This window comes from Bactrocera neohumeralis, chromosome 4 (genome assembly GCF_024586455.1).
Source record: "Bactrocera neohumeralis isolate Rockhampton chromosome 4, APGP_CSIRO_Bneo_wtdbg2-racon-allhic-juicebox.fasta_v2, whole genome shotgun sequence".
Classification (NCBI taxonomy): Eukaryota; Metazoa; Arthropoda; class Insecta; order Diptera; family Tephritidae; genus Bactrocera; species Bactrocera neohumeralis.
Window position 1 is genome coordinate 29,953,325 of NC_065921.1, and position 19,013 is coordinate 29,972,337.

Genomic DNA, 19,013 nt, shown 5'->3' on the forward strand with positions numbered 1-19,013 from the left:
AAAAAAAAAATTTTATGTTTTTACACTTTGAATCGAACATTTGCTTTTAATTCAGATAAAAAATTTAAAAATTAAAAAAAAAATATTACAATATAAACTATCAAAATTAAAAAAAAAATAATTGATATGAAATTTAAAACTAAAATTCTAAAAACAATTAAATATTTTATTTAAAAACATTTTAGTTCATAAAAATTAATTATTAATTCCCAAATAATAATAAATAAATTATTAAAAAAATTTATAATTAAAACATTTAAAAATGAAACTACAAAACAAATATTTTAACAAATTTTTAAAAATTATTTAAATATTCCAAAAATATTTAACCAAAAAAATAATTTTTAATGCTTTTACATTTTTAATCGAGAACTTAAACTTAATTAAATAAACATATTTTAAACTAAAACTCCACAAAAAAATATTTTTTTAAAGAAATTTAAATACAAATCTACAAAAGAGACTTAAAAAATGTTTTTCGACATATTTTTAAAAATGTAAAAATAAAAAAAATTATTTAAAGATTAAAAATAATTGTTTAATAAAAAAAATTTAATGCTTTTCCGTTTTTAATCGCAAATTGCATTTAATTCATCTAAAAAATTTTAAAATAGAATTGCAAAAAAAAAATATTTTATTAAAGAAATTTTTAACAAAAATTTTTATTTTATTAATTTAAAAAATTAAAAAAAAAATACCAAAAAAAGTTCTTAAAAAAAATTAAAAATAAAACTACAAAAAAACACATAAAAAATGTATTTAAACAAATTTTAAAAAATTTAAAGATAAATATTTAAAGATATGAATATTAAAAAAATAAAATTTGTTTTTAACAAAAAAAATATTTTTCCATTTTTAATAGAAAATTTTCACTTAATTCATTTAAAAAATTTGAATACTTGTTTGGTTTTTGAATTTAAATCATAAATATTTGTTGCTGCATGCCAATCAAAAATAAACCGCTACGTCACTCAAATAGCATATCAATAAATCATGCTTTCAAAATTCATTAAAACTCGTCCGTGAGTAAATTTCGAATCAAATATCCTTCCCCAACATATGCCACCGCTGAACTTTCCCACAAACTTTAAAAATTTATATCACGGAAAAAATACAACGCTTGCCCCTCCTATATGCAGTTAAGTACATACATACATACTATATTATATAAAATTATATATACTCGTAGGTAATCAAGGCACAAGCCGCCGCTCAGTAGAAAATAGAATGACAGAAGTGTGCCACCGTCAACGCCGTGTTAATTTAACCAGGCAATAACCTTCAAATGTTTAAAAATAGTTGACAAACGCACCTACACACATACATACCAAACTCGATTATTTGTTGTCTACCTCAAGTATTACTGAACCCATAATTACATGGACTATTTCCTTTAAAATGGAGAGCAGTGTTTCGAAAGACACGCACTCATTGCAGGAAGTACAAGTTCTAAGCGTTTTTGTTGTTGCTTTTAGTTTTATTTTTGTTGTTTGTGGGGCAACTCTGTCCACCAGATTTTTAACGCTCATTTGATTATTATTTTTTTTATTATTTCTCTTTACCAACATTTGACTTACTAGAGCTTATAAATTGCTTTCGATTAGCTGTGATTTTTCATACATGCGTATATAGTATATGTGTTTATTCACACATACACGTGCATACGTATATATGCATATAAAGGCATTTATTCAAATTTTGTGTATAAAAAGTAAGACATATGAGTGTTTTGAGTCACAATACTGACTATATACAAACATACATAAAATTATACTCGGTTGTGCTGAAATGTTGAGTGGTTCTACATGTCGTATGAGTGATGTGTGTACCCTGAGCATTTGCTCGTCGTGCTGACGTTCTTTTGATATTTGAATGTATGTTTGTATGTCAAAATATTATTTATTCAGTTTTATGTATATTTGTATATACATGCATACATATATGTATATTATATATGAAAGGAAACATACATTTATTAACATCTGTAACTTCATATCCACGCACCCATATCAAACTCGTGTCCTTTTTCTCTCTTTTGTGCTCACTTACTATTTATTTAGTTTTTTCGAAATTCGTTCTCGCTTTTTTTTCTTCCACGCATTGTGTTCTTTCATGTTTTGTCTGTCACGTCAGACCAACAGCATTGAGTGAGTGACGTAAATTGTTATCGCCGTAGCTCGTGCTTACTTTTATTGTTATTGTTATTATTACTATTATTATTATCACTTTTTCACTTGATTATCGTATGTGTTGGCGTTTAGCTTGCTGTTGTTGCTGCTGCCTGATAATATGTGCTACACAGTTTACAAAATTATTAAAATCGTCAACATAAGTTGTGCATATTTACATATGTATATACATATGTGTGTACATATATAATTATTATTAATTTTTTTATATTAATATATTAATTATACAGCAATGTTTATTGATAAAATTTGTTGTCATAAATATTAAAAACGATTTTTGCCGAAAAATTTAGTTAAATATCAGTCATTCTCAGCTAATTGCGTACATCACTTAATTGTTACGAGTAACCGTATTTAGCAAAGATGTTATTAAAAGTAATAGTAATGAACCAGTCATGACATATAACGGTATTTGGAAAACATTCAAAAATACATATTTATATATTTAAAACCTAGAACTTAAAGGTATTTAGAAAAATAAGCAAAAGAAAAAGTTGTACTTATCGAAAAAAACATAACGGTACTTTCGAAAAATTTTCAAAAACGCATTATATTCAATAACAGAATTACTTAAAGATATTTAGAAAAATAAACCAAAGAAAAAGTTGTACTTAATGAAAAAAACATAACGGTACTTTCAAAAAAATTTCAAAAACACATTATATTCAATAACAGAATTTAAAAAAAAAAAAAACCTAACGATACCTTTGAAAATTTTTCAAAAACGCATTATATTGAATAACAATATTAAAAAAAAAACATGCAGAAGGAAAAACATGGCTGTATACAATTTTTTCGAAAACAGATTACATTGAATAACGGTATTTCGAAAACACCCAAAGACACATTTCTATGTATTATAGCAACCCCCAACTTAACGGTATTTAGAAAAACAAGCAAAAAGCAAAGTTTTACTTATCTAAAAAACGTAACGGTACTTCAAAAATTTTCGAAAACGCATTAAATTGGAAAAGGGTATTCGAAAAACATTTTTGTGTATTAAAACAACCTACCACTAATTAATAACAGTATTTTGAAAAATAAAAGACGAAAATTTTTTCTTATAGAAAAAAAACATAACGGTGTTTTGAAAATTTTTCGACAACGCAACATTCTGGATAACAGTATTTAAAACAACATCAAAAACTTGTTGTTACTAAAAGTAATGGTCATGAAATAATCGCAACATATAACGGTAGTTCGAAAACACTCAAAAATACATTTTAAAATATTAAAAAACTCAAAACTTAATGGTGGAGAGAAGAACTTACACAACGAAATGTATTATTTATCTAAAACGATATCGGAAAAAAATTTCGAAAACGTATTATATTGAACAACGGTATTTCAAAAACGTTCAAAAATTATTTTTTATGTATTAAAGTATTCTACAACTTAACTCTTGTTATGGTAGAAAAACATGAAAAACGAAAACATAACGGTATTTGCAAAATTTTCGAAATCGCATCATTCTACATTACGGTAATTAAAACAACATCAAAATTTTTTTGGTACTTAAAGTAATGGTCATGAACCAGTTACGCCATGGTATAACGGTATATTGAAAACACTCAAAAAGACATTCCTAAATATTAAAAAACTCAAAACTACAATGCACAGTGTCACAAATCCGTGAAAACGATGGTAAAAATCATGAATTAAGCTTCGATTTGCTTCCGCATCCACGGTATTCGCCAGATCTGGCTCCCAGCGACTATTTGTTGCTCTTAGACCTCTAAAGGATGCTCGCTGGGAAGAAATTTTCGTCGAATGAAGAAGTGATCGCCGATACTGAGGCCTATTTTAAAGCAAAGGACAAATCATACCACGAAAATGGTATCGTAAAGTTGGTGGGTTTCTAACTCTCTTGAAGGGAACTATGTGGAACAAAAAAAACAAATGTTGCCAACAAAAATTTTTTTACTATGTACGGCCGAGGACTTTTCAATTGAACTGTTATAGGAAACCATTCTGGGAGCTGCAAAAACTTAATAAATACATATAAATAGAGATAAACGAGAGTTGAGAAAGGCCGTAACGATATTTTCGTGTCTTACAAAGTATGCAGTGCTCAACTAAAAATATAACAGCAAACATAAACAAAATTGACCTTAATATATATTTACTATAGGCATACTTGCGTATTTAGGGCTCTCACATACATTGTCGGCTGTTTATGAGTATTTTTTTGTTTTTATTATTTTTATTATCTTCCGTTTGCTTTGATAAACTTTTCAATTTAAATAATATACAAATATTTAGCATGCAAATATATTGGCGAACAAATTAAACTATGGCTAATGTAATGTATAAGATGTATACAGTTTTAACTACAGTTATATAAGTTATAACAGACAAAATTGTAGTTTTTGTATGGAGCGACTATCAAGTGGTTTAAGTGCGTGACTACCGTGCGATAGGTAGTAGGTTCGAAACCCAATTCTTTTTCAAACTGCATTTCTTTTTCAACAGACATTCCAAAGTAATCCGCCTTAGTCCAAATACACTTGTGCCAACGTTTTTTCCAATCCTCGAAACAGTTGTTCAAGTCAATTTCCGGAATACCCTTCAACGCGTAGCGATTCACTTTTAATGTCTTTAATTGACTCAAACTGTATCCCGGAGTGGTCGTTTGAGTGTGCTGAATAGCCAAAAATGACACGGAGCTTAATCAGGCGGACACGATTATCGTGGTGCAAACACCAATAGTTGTCGGCCCGTAATTTCGGCCTCTTTTTACGAATAGCTTCGCGCAAACGACGGATAACACTCAAATAGTATTCCTTGTTAATAGTTTGATCGGTCGGAAGGAATTCGGAGTGCACCACACCTCGATAATCAAAGAAAACTGTCAACATAACCTTGATTTTTCACCTGCATTGACGTGTTTTTTCGGCTTCGGCTCACCTTTGCCGCGATATTCGGGCGATTGATGGTCTGTTTCCGGGTCGTAAGTATAGATCCAGGACTCATCGCCAGTAATAATACGTTTAATGACATCTTGGTAATCGGAAAGCATTGCTTCACAGACGTTAAGGTGACGCTGTTTTTCGAAAAAATTTAGTGATTTCGAAACCAATCGTGCTTTCACTTTTCTTAAGCCCAAATGATTTTTCAAAATGATTTTCTCTGATCCTTTCGATATTCCAACGATACCGCTAGTATCTCTGACCTTTAATCGTCGAATTTCAAGTAACAAATCCTCTATTTTATGGACGTGTTGATGTTGATGGCCGTCATGGACGTAATTCGTCAACAACGCGTTCTCGAACGTCTTTGAATGATTTGTACCAATCAAAAACACTGGTTTGCAGCTTTTTCAAGCTTTGGAGCTACATTTTGAACCGCCAAGTCTTATTGTAGATCAACTTGTATTTAAACTTCAAACTTAACCTCACTTTTGCATGAACACAAATTGAACCCCGCATGTCGAGTTCTCACTTTGCAACCGCATAACCGAAAATCTAACGCACTTCCACAACCATATCGACATAATTAAATAAGCACAAAGCGCTGTTTGATTAGTCGTTAACCTCCAAACTGCCATGCGGCCATTCACTTGTGCGCGTTGGCGCATGGTAAATTCCCTTAACCTAGGGTTTTTCCTGTCCTTGTCAACGAAACCACGTATGCCGCGTGTGCGACATTCGTCAGCGTGAGCGTCACCGGTGCGAAGGAAAGCAACGACCAGCGCACCCAACGCGCTGCCAACAGTTAGCATAACTGCCGTAAGAGGGTGAGAAAAGCCACGACCCACTAACCTTCACCTTGAAGTTGGTTGGCAGTTGGTTGGTGTGTTCGCCTTGCCACAGCGTTACCTGCCACACACAAGCTGGCAACTGCCACAATTTTGTTTGTGCGCACGTACATAAATTTGAAGTTTTTGCTGTTGTTGTTATGGGATTTTCTTTGTGTTTCTTTCGCTTACAACAACAAACGCTTATGTGTTGCGGTTTTTGGGCGCATTATGACTTCATAGCTACACGCGACATACTTATGCAACATTTTGGTTATAAAAGTAGCCACATCGAGTTGCCACATATTGTTTAAAAATGTTAAAATCAAAAAATTTTTAGTTACATACATATGTATGTCGCTTTATGAAAAACATAAGGTTTTATTATTACCGCAAGTTTTCATGAATACAACAACAATTATCAGGAGAAAAGTTCAAAACTTTGAAACAAAGCATAAAAAATTTATTGCGGTAAAATCAAAAAATGCTATTTTCAGTTATGTTGTTTTACTAAAAAAATGCTAGCTTTTATTCTTTTTGGAAAGCTTCGTCACTACAACAACATTTTTTAACATAAAAAAATTTAAAAATCAAAAAATGCAATGTTTAGTTGATTTGTTTTTATCAAAAACAAAACTAGTTTTTTATCACTACTATAAATATTGCTACCTACAACAACAACTTTCAGCAAATAAGCAAAAAAATTTCGAGCAAAGGCAAAATTTACTGCGTTAAAATCAAAAACTGCTATTTTAAGTTATGTTATTTTTATTTAAAAATGCGATTTTTTATTGTTATTGGAAAGCTTCGTGACTACAACAACAATTTTTATTAAAAAAAAATTAAAACTCAAAAACTGTTATTTTTAGTTATGTTGTTTTATCACAAAAATCTGGATTTTTATCATTACTGTAAATCATTTCGACTACAGCAAAATTTCTATCAAAGCTAAATTTTACGGTGTTAAAATTAGAAAATGTTGTTTTTAGTTATGTCGTTTTACGAAAAAACATAGGTTTTTATTATTACCGTTAGCCTTCATAATTCAACAACAATTGTCAGCAAAAAAGTTTCGGAAAAAGCTTAAGTGTACTGTTTTAAAATTAATAAATGTTATTTTAAGTTATGTGGTTTTATGTGAAAGCATATATTTTTATTGTTACAGTAAGTCTTCATGATTACAACAATAATTTTCAGCAAAAAAATTTAGCGAAGACAAAATTTACTGCGCTAAAATCAAAAAATGCTTTTTTAGTTATGCTGTTTTTTGAGAAAAACTCGCAGTTATTTACTAGTATGTGTATAGATGTATGTGCTAAGTTCTTAAGTTTCGTGTGGCACGCGTTGCTCTTTACTTTTGTTGCATTGTAATTGTTGTTAAACGAGTAGTTGTAAATACGTTTGTTGTTGTAGCTGTAATTAAAAAGTATTTAACAGTTGGTAAGCAACACCGGAAGTACGTAAATGAATTTTAATTTAACAAGGCCCACGAAAATGCTTCTTGTATATTATGAGTATAGTATTATAAGTATATTTGTATACTATATACATATATGTAAATCTGTGTATATATGTGTATAAGTATGTGTGTACTTGCGCTCTCAACTGACCTATGCCGCACTTACGCTTTTCCATTTCACATTTTCTTTATAACCAAGACATCGCACACTTTCGCTTTCACATTTCGAGGCCCTTCGTTTAAACACCGAATCGCCGCAGCGGACGATGGATAATGACACTAGCCATGACAGTGACAGTGGTGGCGGCGGTGGCAGTGACAATGACTGCATTAGTGTTTGTTGCCGTTATAATGTCGATGTATGTGCATGTGTCGACGACGTTGGCGTGTGCAATAAACAGTTATAATCGGTTTTTCTATTTTGTGGCTTAAGACTTTGTGGAATACACCTTAAAAGCAAACAGCGCAGCAATAAACACACTTGCATACATACATTTTATGTGTGCCTGTATGTACATATGTGTGTATTATTTGGGTTATTCTTTCTACAAGTCATTTACATTTGTTACCTTTCCTTTTATAGGTTCTATAATTTTGTCGAATAGCCGTTTAAAGAACGCTGAACTGACACAATGTGCTTAAAGGGGTTCTCAGTAAGGCAGTTTCAATAAAGAAAGCGTATGAGAAAGTTCGGAAGGCGTTATTTTTCTATTCCAAATACTTGTATGTCGAGTACATGACTTTTAGCTCCACTTTTTTTTTAAGTTAAACCCTGTATGACATAAGAAATATATCTACAAGCTTTATTATAATTGAGCAATTACTTAAAGCTTCCAATAAACTTCCTCGTATGAAAGCTTCCTTTCAGCTCAAACTTTGCCTTGTAACCACTTTTTATGAGTAAAATTAACTGAAATCTTTAGAGGTACCTCTTCTTATAAAAGCTTTTCTTGTTAAAGAAGTTTTCTTATTCCGAAAATTGTGGTTGAAAAAACAAATGAGAATGCTGAATTAATATGTTTTAACAATAAAAACCAAAAAGTGTTTTTATAGGAAAATTTGCAATTCCTATTATTGTGACAAAAACAATAAACTTATAGTTTTTGAAAAACAAAATTCAAGTAGCTTTTTGACATGAAAGCTTTTTTCCTTATAAAAGTTTTCAAATTTCTACTACAGTGGTCGGGAAATAAAACAATATTTTATATTTTCTGGAAAACAAAATCCAAAGAGCTTTCTCATATGAAAGCTTTGTTTGTTATAAATATTTTGTTATTCCTGGTCAGAAATTCAAACAGCAATAATAAATTTGTAGTTTTTGACAATCAAAATCCAAGGAGCTTTCTGAAATGAAAGCTTTCTTATAAATGTTTTCATGTTTTTATTACTGTGACCGGAAAATTAAACAATTAAATGTTATTGTTTTTGAAAAACAAAATCCAAGGAGCTTTCTGACTCGAAAGCTTCGTTATAAATTCATATATTTATTACCGTGATTGTAAAATCAAACAAGGAAATTTAGTTTAATTTATTTGAAAAACGATATCCAAAGAACTTTCTTATAGGAAAGCTTCCTTTTTTTTATAAGAAAACAACCTTTCTTATAAAAGGTTTCATATTTCAATTACAGTGATCGAGAAATGAAACAATAAAATCTTATTACTTTTGAAAAATAAAATCCAAGGAGCTTTTTCACATGAAAGCTTCCTTCGTTATAATAATTTTCCTATTCATATTATTACGGTTATCACATAAGTATTTTTAAAACTTATTTACTTTTGTTTTTTTTTTCTATCTAATGCAAATACGAATCGTATAAAGTTCCTAACCAACAATTATTTAGTAATGAAAATGAAATATGAGCTTTTTTTATGTGAAAGCTTTGCTGATTAAAATTTTATGATTCTTCATATTTACATATTTATACTTGAAGCATATGCAAATAATTATTTAGTGCGGAAACTTATTCAAGAGCTTTTTCGAGTGAAAGCTTTTTTCGCTTACTACTTTGAAGTTGTATATGACATTCTTGATCAGATTTTGTATTTACTTTCTGTTGCAGTCTAGTCACAAAAGTTTCTCTAGGCGCCTTGAAGTATGCAACATTATGAATAAAATTCCTTTTTTCTACTCATTTTATTATTATTTTTGTTAATTTAATGTGAAAAAATTAATTATATTAGAAAAAGTATATTGCGTTGTCGTTTTATTTTGCTCTTTTTACCATGGCCCTGAGCAACCCTGTCTGTCAGTATAAGCGCAAACACTAAATATTTCTTACCCCAGCCGCACTTTTTCCATATTTACAATAACAACAAGCGCTTAAAAAATTTTGTAATCTGCCCAACACACACATACACACTCACCCCCTCAAAGCCTGTTAGCGGAAATAACAGTGTTCTACTGACGTATGTATGTATGCATCCAATGCCAGCTACAGACTTGTTTCTCTCGCTCCTCTTTAACGCTTTTCTTACCTGCCGCTGAGCATTTTTGTTTGCGGCCTTTTCAACGCATTTTGCGCTCAAGTACAAGCCGCCATGACGACCACACTTAACTATAGCCGCAAAGCGCACCGCGGCGTATGAGTAACATCTACTAGCAGGAGTAGCAGCAACCAAAACGGCGTTGGCTGAGTGCGGCCTAAGGCAACAGAGCGCGTTATTTATTTGCTTTTACACTTTTCTTGAGACTCCTTCATTTCTTTTCTGCCTCTTTTCCTCTTTTTCTTCATTTCTACACTTGCTGCTTTGCCACATTCTCTTGTGCGCCGCAAAATGCCAACAGCAACAACAACTCTTGCTACTCGTTGGCAACGTTTAATCAACAACCCACGCAATTTGCCTGCCGCAAGCATTTTTGGATTCTGCTTTTCTTGTTTTCTTTCACACCGGCGCTGCCTGTTTGTGCAACCCGGCGGCGCACTTGCTGCCTTTGACGTATTTTCCCCGTTACAATTGAACCCGCTCAACGTCGCCCTTATGTTTGTGCTTTTGCTCACTGCTTTTGGGGTTTCTTCTTTTGTGTTGTTGTTTTTGGTTTGAGTGCTATTATCATTTTTTTTTTTTTTGCCTTTTCTATTTTTACTTTTCTTTTTATTTTTCGTTTTGTGTTTGCATTTTCTTTTGTTGTTTATTTTGCTTTGCGTTGCGTGACGTAAACCGTACGACAGACGGACGGTCGCATTAAATTATCGTGATATGTTTGTGCAACGCGATTATATCAGTACATAGCGGCAGTTATATAACTACTCTGAGAGAGAGTGACAGAGAGAGCTCAGCTACATGCCGTACACGGCAGCGCAGCAACTGTTTGCTGTTGCTTGTGTGCGTTTATTGAGTGTTACGTGTTGCTGCTAGCTTGGAAAGCAACAATAGTCACAACAACAACAACAAATCCAACAACTTACGAGCTTCCTTATAACAATTGTAATATGTGTCGTTTTACTACCTGTCTTGTTGTTTTTGTTGTTGTTATTTTTTGTGTCCATTTCATAACATTGTTCAGCCAGTGTAGATATGTTTGTAAATTCTAATAAGATTTATTTAATATTACATATGTTCTATTCTGTTCTGTTAAGCGCCAGTGATGTTTGAATAAAATTTCATTACTTTTTTCCTACGACGAAACGTCACCGGTTACTGCAGCTGTACTGAAAAGGTTTATAAAAAATTTCTGTGGTATAATATTCGATTAATTAGTAGAATTCAACATTGTTTCACATTCGTCTGTTTGACATTGCTGGTATAAAAATACCCTTAACCTGACTTTGGTTGGTCAAATTTGATGGCAGCTTTATGCTTTAGTGGTCCGATCTGCATAATATGTGCAAATATTTGAGGAATGCTTTGAGTAATTATCCATGACAAATTTCGTGAAGATCCCTTGTCAAATAAAAAAGTTTTCCACTCAAAGACTTGAGTTCAATCGGTCAGTTTGTATGACAGCTATATGCTATAGTAGTCCGATCTGAACAATTTCTTCGGAGATTTTAGCTTTGACTAATAAAATTATATGAGTGCAGTTTCCTGTACCTTCCTTGTCAAATAAAAAAGTTTTCCATACAAAGACTTGAGTTGGATTGGTCATTTTGTATGGCAGCTATATACTATAGTAGTCTGATATCGGTGGTTCCGACAAATGAGCAACTCCTTCGTAAGAAAAGTACGTGTGCAAAAGTTCAAGTCGTTATTTCACAAACTGAGAGACTAGTTCGACGGACCTGGCTAAAAAGACTAAGCTCTTTACGCCGATCACTTATATACTATATATGTATTTTATAGCGTTGAGGGTATAAAAAAATTTGAGTCTCTTAAAAATAAGGCCAATGCCGAAACTTATTTTAAATTGTTGCCTACATTAAGGCGTAAGCAAATTTTTAGTCAAATTCTCCACCGAAAGTAACGGACATTTTTTTCGGTTACTGAAATATATTGTCAACAAAAGTGCAAAATAACGTAGCATCATTTTTCTTAAGTTTACAGGCGATGGAAAAACGTTATAATAGAAACCACTCATATTGAAACATAATTTGAGTTTAGGTTATAAAATGGTTAGTCATTGGTTACATATTGGTTATATCTGATAGCGGAAGCTTGAAATTTTATGATACATATTACATACATAATTTCGATTTGTGCGTTGTTTCAACAAAAATTTGAGTTTTGGTTATAAAATGGTTATATTTTGGTTATTTATTGGTTATATTTTGGTTATTTATTGGTTATATTTTGGTTATTTATTGGTTATATTTTGGTTATTCATTGGTTATATCTGACAGCTGAAGCTTAAAATTTTATGATACATAATATACACATAATTTCGATTTTTCGATGATAAGTTATTTTGCATTTCGGCTGACGATATGAGTATATTTGTATAAATATATAAAAAATTAGCACAAAACAAAATCAAGCGAATTTAACAATTTATCTATTGAAAATATTTCATAAATAAAAACGGAATATCTAACTCAGTTCACAAAAAAGAGTTTCTCTGCTATTTTTGCTGAACGCGATATGGTTTTTAGTGTCTTTACTGTTTATTTACAACTAAGAGTTATATCAAAATTTCGATTTTTTACACAACAATATAAATTTGCCTCATATGTTGCCTACATTTAGGCGCATGTAATAATATTTTTAGTGAAGTCACTTACCTAAAAAGGTTGTAAACATTTTGGTACCTTTTTTGTAATAAAACAAATTTTTTTTCCAGCTCAAAGTATTGTAAAAATTTGAGACAAGCTTTACGCACTCTCATTAAGTAATTATTGAGAGCGATAGATATACAATATATAGAGTCTAAAATACACAGCAACAAAAGAAATTTTCAATACAATAAATTTCCCATAAAATCGAATTATTACATTAAATTGATCCAACTGTTAATTTTATTCAATTATTAAATCGGTCTCAGGTATTTAGTTAGTAGTTTTTGGTATCAAAGTTACTAGGTACAATAACAATGGTCAATTTAAAACATTTCATATGTCAAAAATTTGGTTTAAATATAACTGCAAATCAATATTTCTCATTAAGCATTGAATGTGGTGCTTTTGTATAAATAAAATATCTTCTTGACTCTCTTTTGTACCAATTTTAGGTACACAAGAGTACACTAAACTCTAATTGAGGCAATTTTGATTGTAAGATATTCAGAAACAAGTTTAAAAATAGTCCCCACGAAGTAACCAGTATTCATATAAACGCTATTCGTCGCTGTAAAGCATGCGGTACCATTTTACGGTACCTATTTTTGCTGCAAAAAAATTTAATTTTCTCAGTTGGACTATTACAAGCACTTGCTTCTTCCCACTTCTCAGTAATGCGTTTTATTTACAAGTTTCGGGTGCTTTTTTCTCACAATGCATTTTTATATACAAACATATATCATTTACAAATACATATATGAATGTATCTTAAAAATTTTGTATAAATATACCCCAACCTATAATCATTTAAGTGTATCCACCTTATGTATGTCAATATTTCCTTGCCATCGATTTTCACTTTTCCCCGTCCCTTTTTCTTTTCCCCATTCATAATGTTAGCCTTTGAAGTTGAGTCAGCTGTACATGAATGGATTTCCCATTGATTTAGCTTGCTCTAATTTAAAATTTCACCCACTCCCATTACCGCTCTCATACACCACCTTGCAACCTCTCCTCACAAATCGCTTTCACTTTGATCGTTGAAGGAAAAAAGTTAATGGGTTTAGTTTAGTGACAATATGGGATTGTGGAAATGCGATTATACAAATTAATTATTTAATAAAATAATTTAAAAAAAATTAAAAAAAATTAAAAAAATATTTTCTAAAAAATTTAATAAGAATTAAAATAACTTTTGTTTCAATTTTTTTTAATAATAAATTTTATTTTTATTGTTCAACATTATAAAATAATTTAAATAAAAAAATTGTAAATAATTTTGTATAACAATTTATAAAAATTTATTTAAAATTTTTTATATGATTATTTTAAAATTTATAAAATTTGTATATAATTTTTTTAATAATACATTTTTCCCTAACCTTTAATTCAACTCTCTCCTCTCCTCTCTTTACAGGATATTTTACATAACTGCGCTACCTGTTTGTTAAAGAAAACAAAAATCTCTTGTACAACTACTGAAACCATATATCAATTACCACAACAACAAGAACAAAATCATTTAAAAAATTTTAAAGAAAAAATACAAAAAACAATAACAATATCACTAACAAAAACAAAACCAGCATAACCGTCCATTAGCGCAAGCTGAAAGAGTCCCAGAGTTTTCGCTGTCGAAGGCTATGAAGCTTGCAAGCGCATTTTTTTGTAAATAAACGGCAGAGCAACAAAGCATAAAAACGGCGCGTGAAAATTTTAAACAAACATCGCTCCAAGTGCCAACAGCAGCACTCTAAATAGACGCGATTCTACAAAAAAAAAGCAGCGGAAAAACTTAGCAAAAGCTAAAATATTTTTTATAAAAAATTTATTCTGTCTACATACACACACATACACACATATATTGGCCATTTTTATACGGCTTACGCGCGTTTGGGGAATTTTTACAAGAAGTTGACGAGATTTATTAGCCAAGCATAGCGGTGATACTAGTACAAAATGGGTAGGAAAAAAATACAAATATCACGCATCACCGACGAGCGTAACCGACAGGTGAGTGCAAATATTAAAAATCCAAATATTTATGGAAATTTTTATTTTATGGAAGGCGTAAAAATATATATTTTTTATTTATTTTTATTCAAATATGATTTACTTTAAAATACTAAATATCACAAAAATATTATATAACCTTTTGTAAAAATTTTATCATTATCAAATATTTACGAAAATTTTTATTTCATAAATAATGTATTTTTCAAATATATTTTTTTATGAAAATTTAATTTATAAAATTATATTAAATTATTTTTTATTTTTTTTTATATTTATGAACATTTTAATATTGAAATTACCAATATTTATGAAAATTTATATTTCATAAAGAAATTTATTTTTCAAATACTTGCTTTTTTATGACAATTTAATGTATTCAATTGTATTTATGAAATTTTAATTATTAAAATTCCAAGATTTATTATTTTTCAAATAATTAAAAAAAATCCGTTTTGCCTAAAAATATTAAATATCAAAAATATTTATATATAATTTTTTAATTTTATAATTAAAAAAGGCGTAAAAATTTATTTATTTTTATTTAAATATGAGTTACTACAAAATACTAAAAATTAAAAAAATATTTTTTATAAACATTTTGTCATCATCAAAAACTTACGAAAATATTATTTCATAAAAAATGTGTTTTAAAATTTTTTTTTTAGAAAATTTAATTATAAAAATTTAACGTATTTGTTACATTTCAAAAAATTTTGTTGTGATAAAAATATTTTTTTTAATTAAAAAGTTTGAAAATAAAATTTTATAGAAATGAAAAAGTTATTTTTTTTAACTTAATTTTTTATAGAATATATTTTTAAAAAAAGTTTTTAAAAAAAAATTTTAAAAAAATGTTTTTTATAAAAAATATTTATAATAAAAAAAAGTTTTTTATACAAAAATTTTTTTCTCACATATGTATTTGTGATCTTTTTAAAATTAAGAGCATTAAAAATTAAATTAAAAACTATTTTTGTAACTAAGATACACACAAGTCTACAATTTTTTTAATAATAGCCCATAAAATAATAAATATCTTAAAAGTATTCCTCTCATGCTCTAATGTAATCATATTAAAAATAAAATATTTGAAAATTTTTTCTGGAAAAGTGAAAAATTATTTATAAAAAAAAAATCAATAAAAAATTTATATTTAAAGTGAAAGTAGTTTAACAGTGTATTTTTAACTATTTTTTAATTTTAGTTTTTTATAAATAGTACTTTTCCAAAATGTGAAAGAAAATTTAATCTTCTATTGATCAATAAGAATGTATTTTTTAATTACTTCCTTTTTAAATTTCAATTTTTTATTGAATCAAAGAAAAATAATTTTATAAAAAATTTCAAAATAAATTAAAAATATTTTTTTTTATTTCCATTTATGAATTTATTACTTAAATACTAATTTTTTTAATTTTTTTTTTTATTTTATAAAGTTTTATTTTTTTTTTTTGTTTATTTTTAAGTTTTATTTGTCTTTTTTTTATTTTTTAGTTTTATAAATAATAATAATACAGTATGTAGCTATATTTTATGAAAGGCAATGTACTTAAATTCCTGTATTTGTTGCATACATTCAGGCTGAACTCAAATTAGCTTCACCCGAATATCTCCTCCATTTCACATTTTTCCATCTGCATATCCTTTAGATTTCCTCTTAGCTCACACTCGGCCAAAAAGCATTTTACTCCCATCCACCAATGTGCTTTTGCTAATCAGTTATCTCTTACTTTCGTAATCAGCGCTCTATTATTCATTCATTCAACTCCGCATTTGTCGTACTTTAATAAGGCTGTTGCAAATTTAATTATCCTCTAGTTAGAAAATAATAAGTGACAATTAAATTGCAAATAAGCCATGCGGGTGACCGTTAGTCATGCTGTATTTTCACTACCGGAAGAATATCCGCTTGCATTAATATTAGGCATGTTCGCAATTTGAGCAGAGAAAATTAATTGTTGTTAATGACAGATGATAAATGAACATATGTATATATAATGATTTATTTAATACTTACAAGACTTCAGCAAATGGCGTTCTCTTGTAAATAAAATAGCTTTATATACCCTTAGAGTAATCTGAGGGCACGTGGCATTTTTCTTTTTTTAATCTGCATTAAAGAAGCCTTTACAGAGCTTCAATTCATTTTTTTCGTTCCTAGAATATATGACGCTTTACTATCATACACATATATCGTATCGTATCCGTTGCTATCTTCGTTATCAGAAACTTTAATTTTCGACTTCTTCAGTTGTGCTCACAAAGCATTCAAAAATTTATTCTTTCAAATATTAATAACCACTCAATTGAAAACACCCTTAATATGTATAACAATATGTATGAGTATTGACTCCTCTACTCAATATTATATTGCATATTGTCTTAAGAGTCATGGTCTGTCTAAAACGTGCATCATATATGCAACTTTATATGTAGCATTAGACCCACTTGAAGTGCTGTCTCTTGGCATATGCCTACGGCGAAGACGCTCACATTACCCAACGTCCAGTATGGCAGCAAAACTAAACCACACATTTAGCTACAGTGTCTGCATGGGTTTCGAAGTGTGTATGTTATTGTCTTTTACAAAAACTGCATGCTGACATGTGTGTGCATTGTCTGTCAGCGCCAATGTCTCATATCCTTGCATTGAACTTAGATGTGTGCGATGAAAATCGATTAATTGGAAACCAAGGCTAGGATGGGCTACACGTCGATAGGCAATGCCTTAAATGCATAATAACTAAGCTTTCTGTATGCAATATAAATGTTTGTAAATTATTATAGGCATTTCATTGTTTATAATAGCAGTCGTTCAAGGATATATACGTATATACATATCGTCACCTAAAATGCAAAATAACGTAATATCACTTTTCATACGTTTACAGACGATGAAAAAACGATTTAATAGAAACCACTCTTATTGAAACATAATCTGAGTTTTGGTTATAAAATGGTTATCTTTTGGTTAATATATTGGTTATTTAGTGGTTAATATATTGGTTATTTATTGGTTAATATATTGGTTATATATTGGTTAATATATTGGTTATATCTGACAGCGGAAACTGAAAATTTTATGTTACACATATGTAATATTTTGTAGTGAATTGTAAGCAATAAAAACTCAATTTCGATTTTTTCAATCAATAAGTTTGCATTTTAGGTGACGATATACATATACATACTTATATATGTATGAATACATACAATGCAACCACAAAAATATTTTACATAGACTTCAAAGAGCAATTATTTAAGTTTGAGAGGCTTATTTATCTTTTTATTATTATTATTATTATTATTCCAGTCTATTTTTTACCTAATTCACCTTTTCCTAGACTCTTTAATATATTAATAATTTTTCCTTTCTCCCTTCCAACAGGTTACGTTCAACAAACGCAAATTCGGCGTCATGAAGAAGGCCTACGAGTTGTCGGTTTTGTGCGATTGTGAAATTGCGCTTATCATTTTCTCATCCAGTAATAAATTATATCAATATGCTAGCACTGATATGGACAAGGTCCTGCTCAAATATACTGAATATAATGAGCCACACGAGTCACTCACGAATAAGAATATAATTGAGGTAAGTCGAAAATATAAACAAACAAGCACAATACGAGTACTCATTAGAATAACAAAAGCGGTTGAGAATTTCTGAATTATTTTCTGGAAATTGATTTTACATGTGGCCTAGAATTTTTCCGTTTCTTCATTTTTAGAAAATGGTTTTGAGCGCAATCCAAAGGTTTCTCGACCAGGTAGTGTTCATAGCAGTCAGAGAGCCTTGCTTTAGGGAAGGTTACTTGAAAGTTTCTCGTCGTTTGGATAGTTTGGGTTTCGGGAAACTGTACATGAGTCTGGTCTCACTCTAACTTAAGAACAACAAAACTTTTTTGAAAACGCCAGACCCAATTTTTGGTCTGCAACTGGGAGCGACTTTACTCGGAATATGAGTGTTGAACGTTATCTGTTGCTAATGCGGTTCTAAGTATATAGAGTTTCTACATACATATATGTATACTGGAGTGAATTTCTTTAAAGTCGGTCTGTTTTTAACGTGTGTCTGAAAGATTGGACACTACAATGAAATCAAAAAATATTAATAAATAAATCTCGGCTATATTGAGGGAATTAAGGGACAACTCTTCGTTTCTTGTGTTTCTAAGTTCCGATTCCGTCAGATGCCTCTGTCTAATAATGAAATCGATTAATAAGATTTTTTGGACCAAAGATTAAGCAAAAGTTTCAGTTATTGAATCGTTACGTTACCTGCAAGCATGCTCAACTATCAACCATACTTTGCTTTATTCCTCTTATTATCTTTTATCCACTTTATTATACTCATTTCCATTCACTTCAATTATTGCCGTCGCTTGTCAAAGCTATCAGCTCCTGTTGCTTACATTGAGTAGCATTGTGTAAATAGAACAGTAAAGGCAGTTAAATCAGCCG

At 29.7% G+C, this 19,013-nt stretch overlaps 1 protein-coding gene across 9 annotated transcripts in view; it reads left to right on the forward strand.

Annotated features, from left to right (window-relative positions):
• Window positions 1-19,013, forward strand: part of LOC126756386 (myocyte-specific enhancer factor 2) — a 236,369-nt gene that overhangs the window by 201,396 nt on the left and 15,960 nt on the right. For all 9 annotated transcript variants that reach the window (XM_050469425.1, XM_050469427.1, XM_050469423.1 and 6 more), the window contains 2 exons: window positions 13,954-14,549; window positions 17,941-18,144. In XM_050469425.1, coding sequence (XP_050325382.1) covers window positions 14,496-14,549; window positions 17,941-18,144 — 258 coding nt within the window. In that variant the 5' untranslated portion in view covers window positions 13,954-14,495. The remainder of the gene's footprint in view (window positions 1-13,953; window positions 14,550-17,940; window positions 18,145-19,013) is intronic.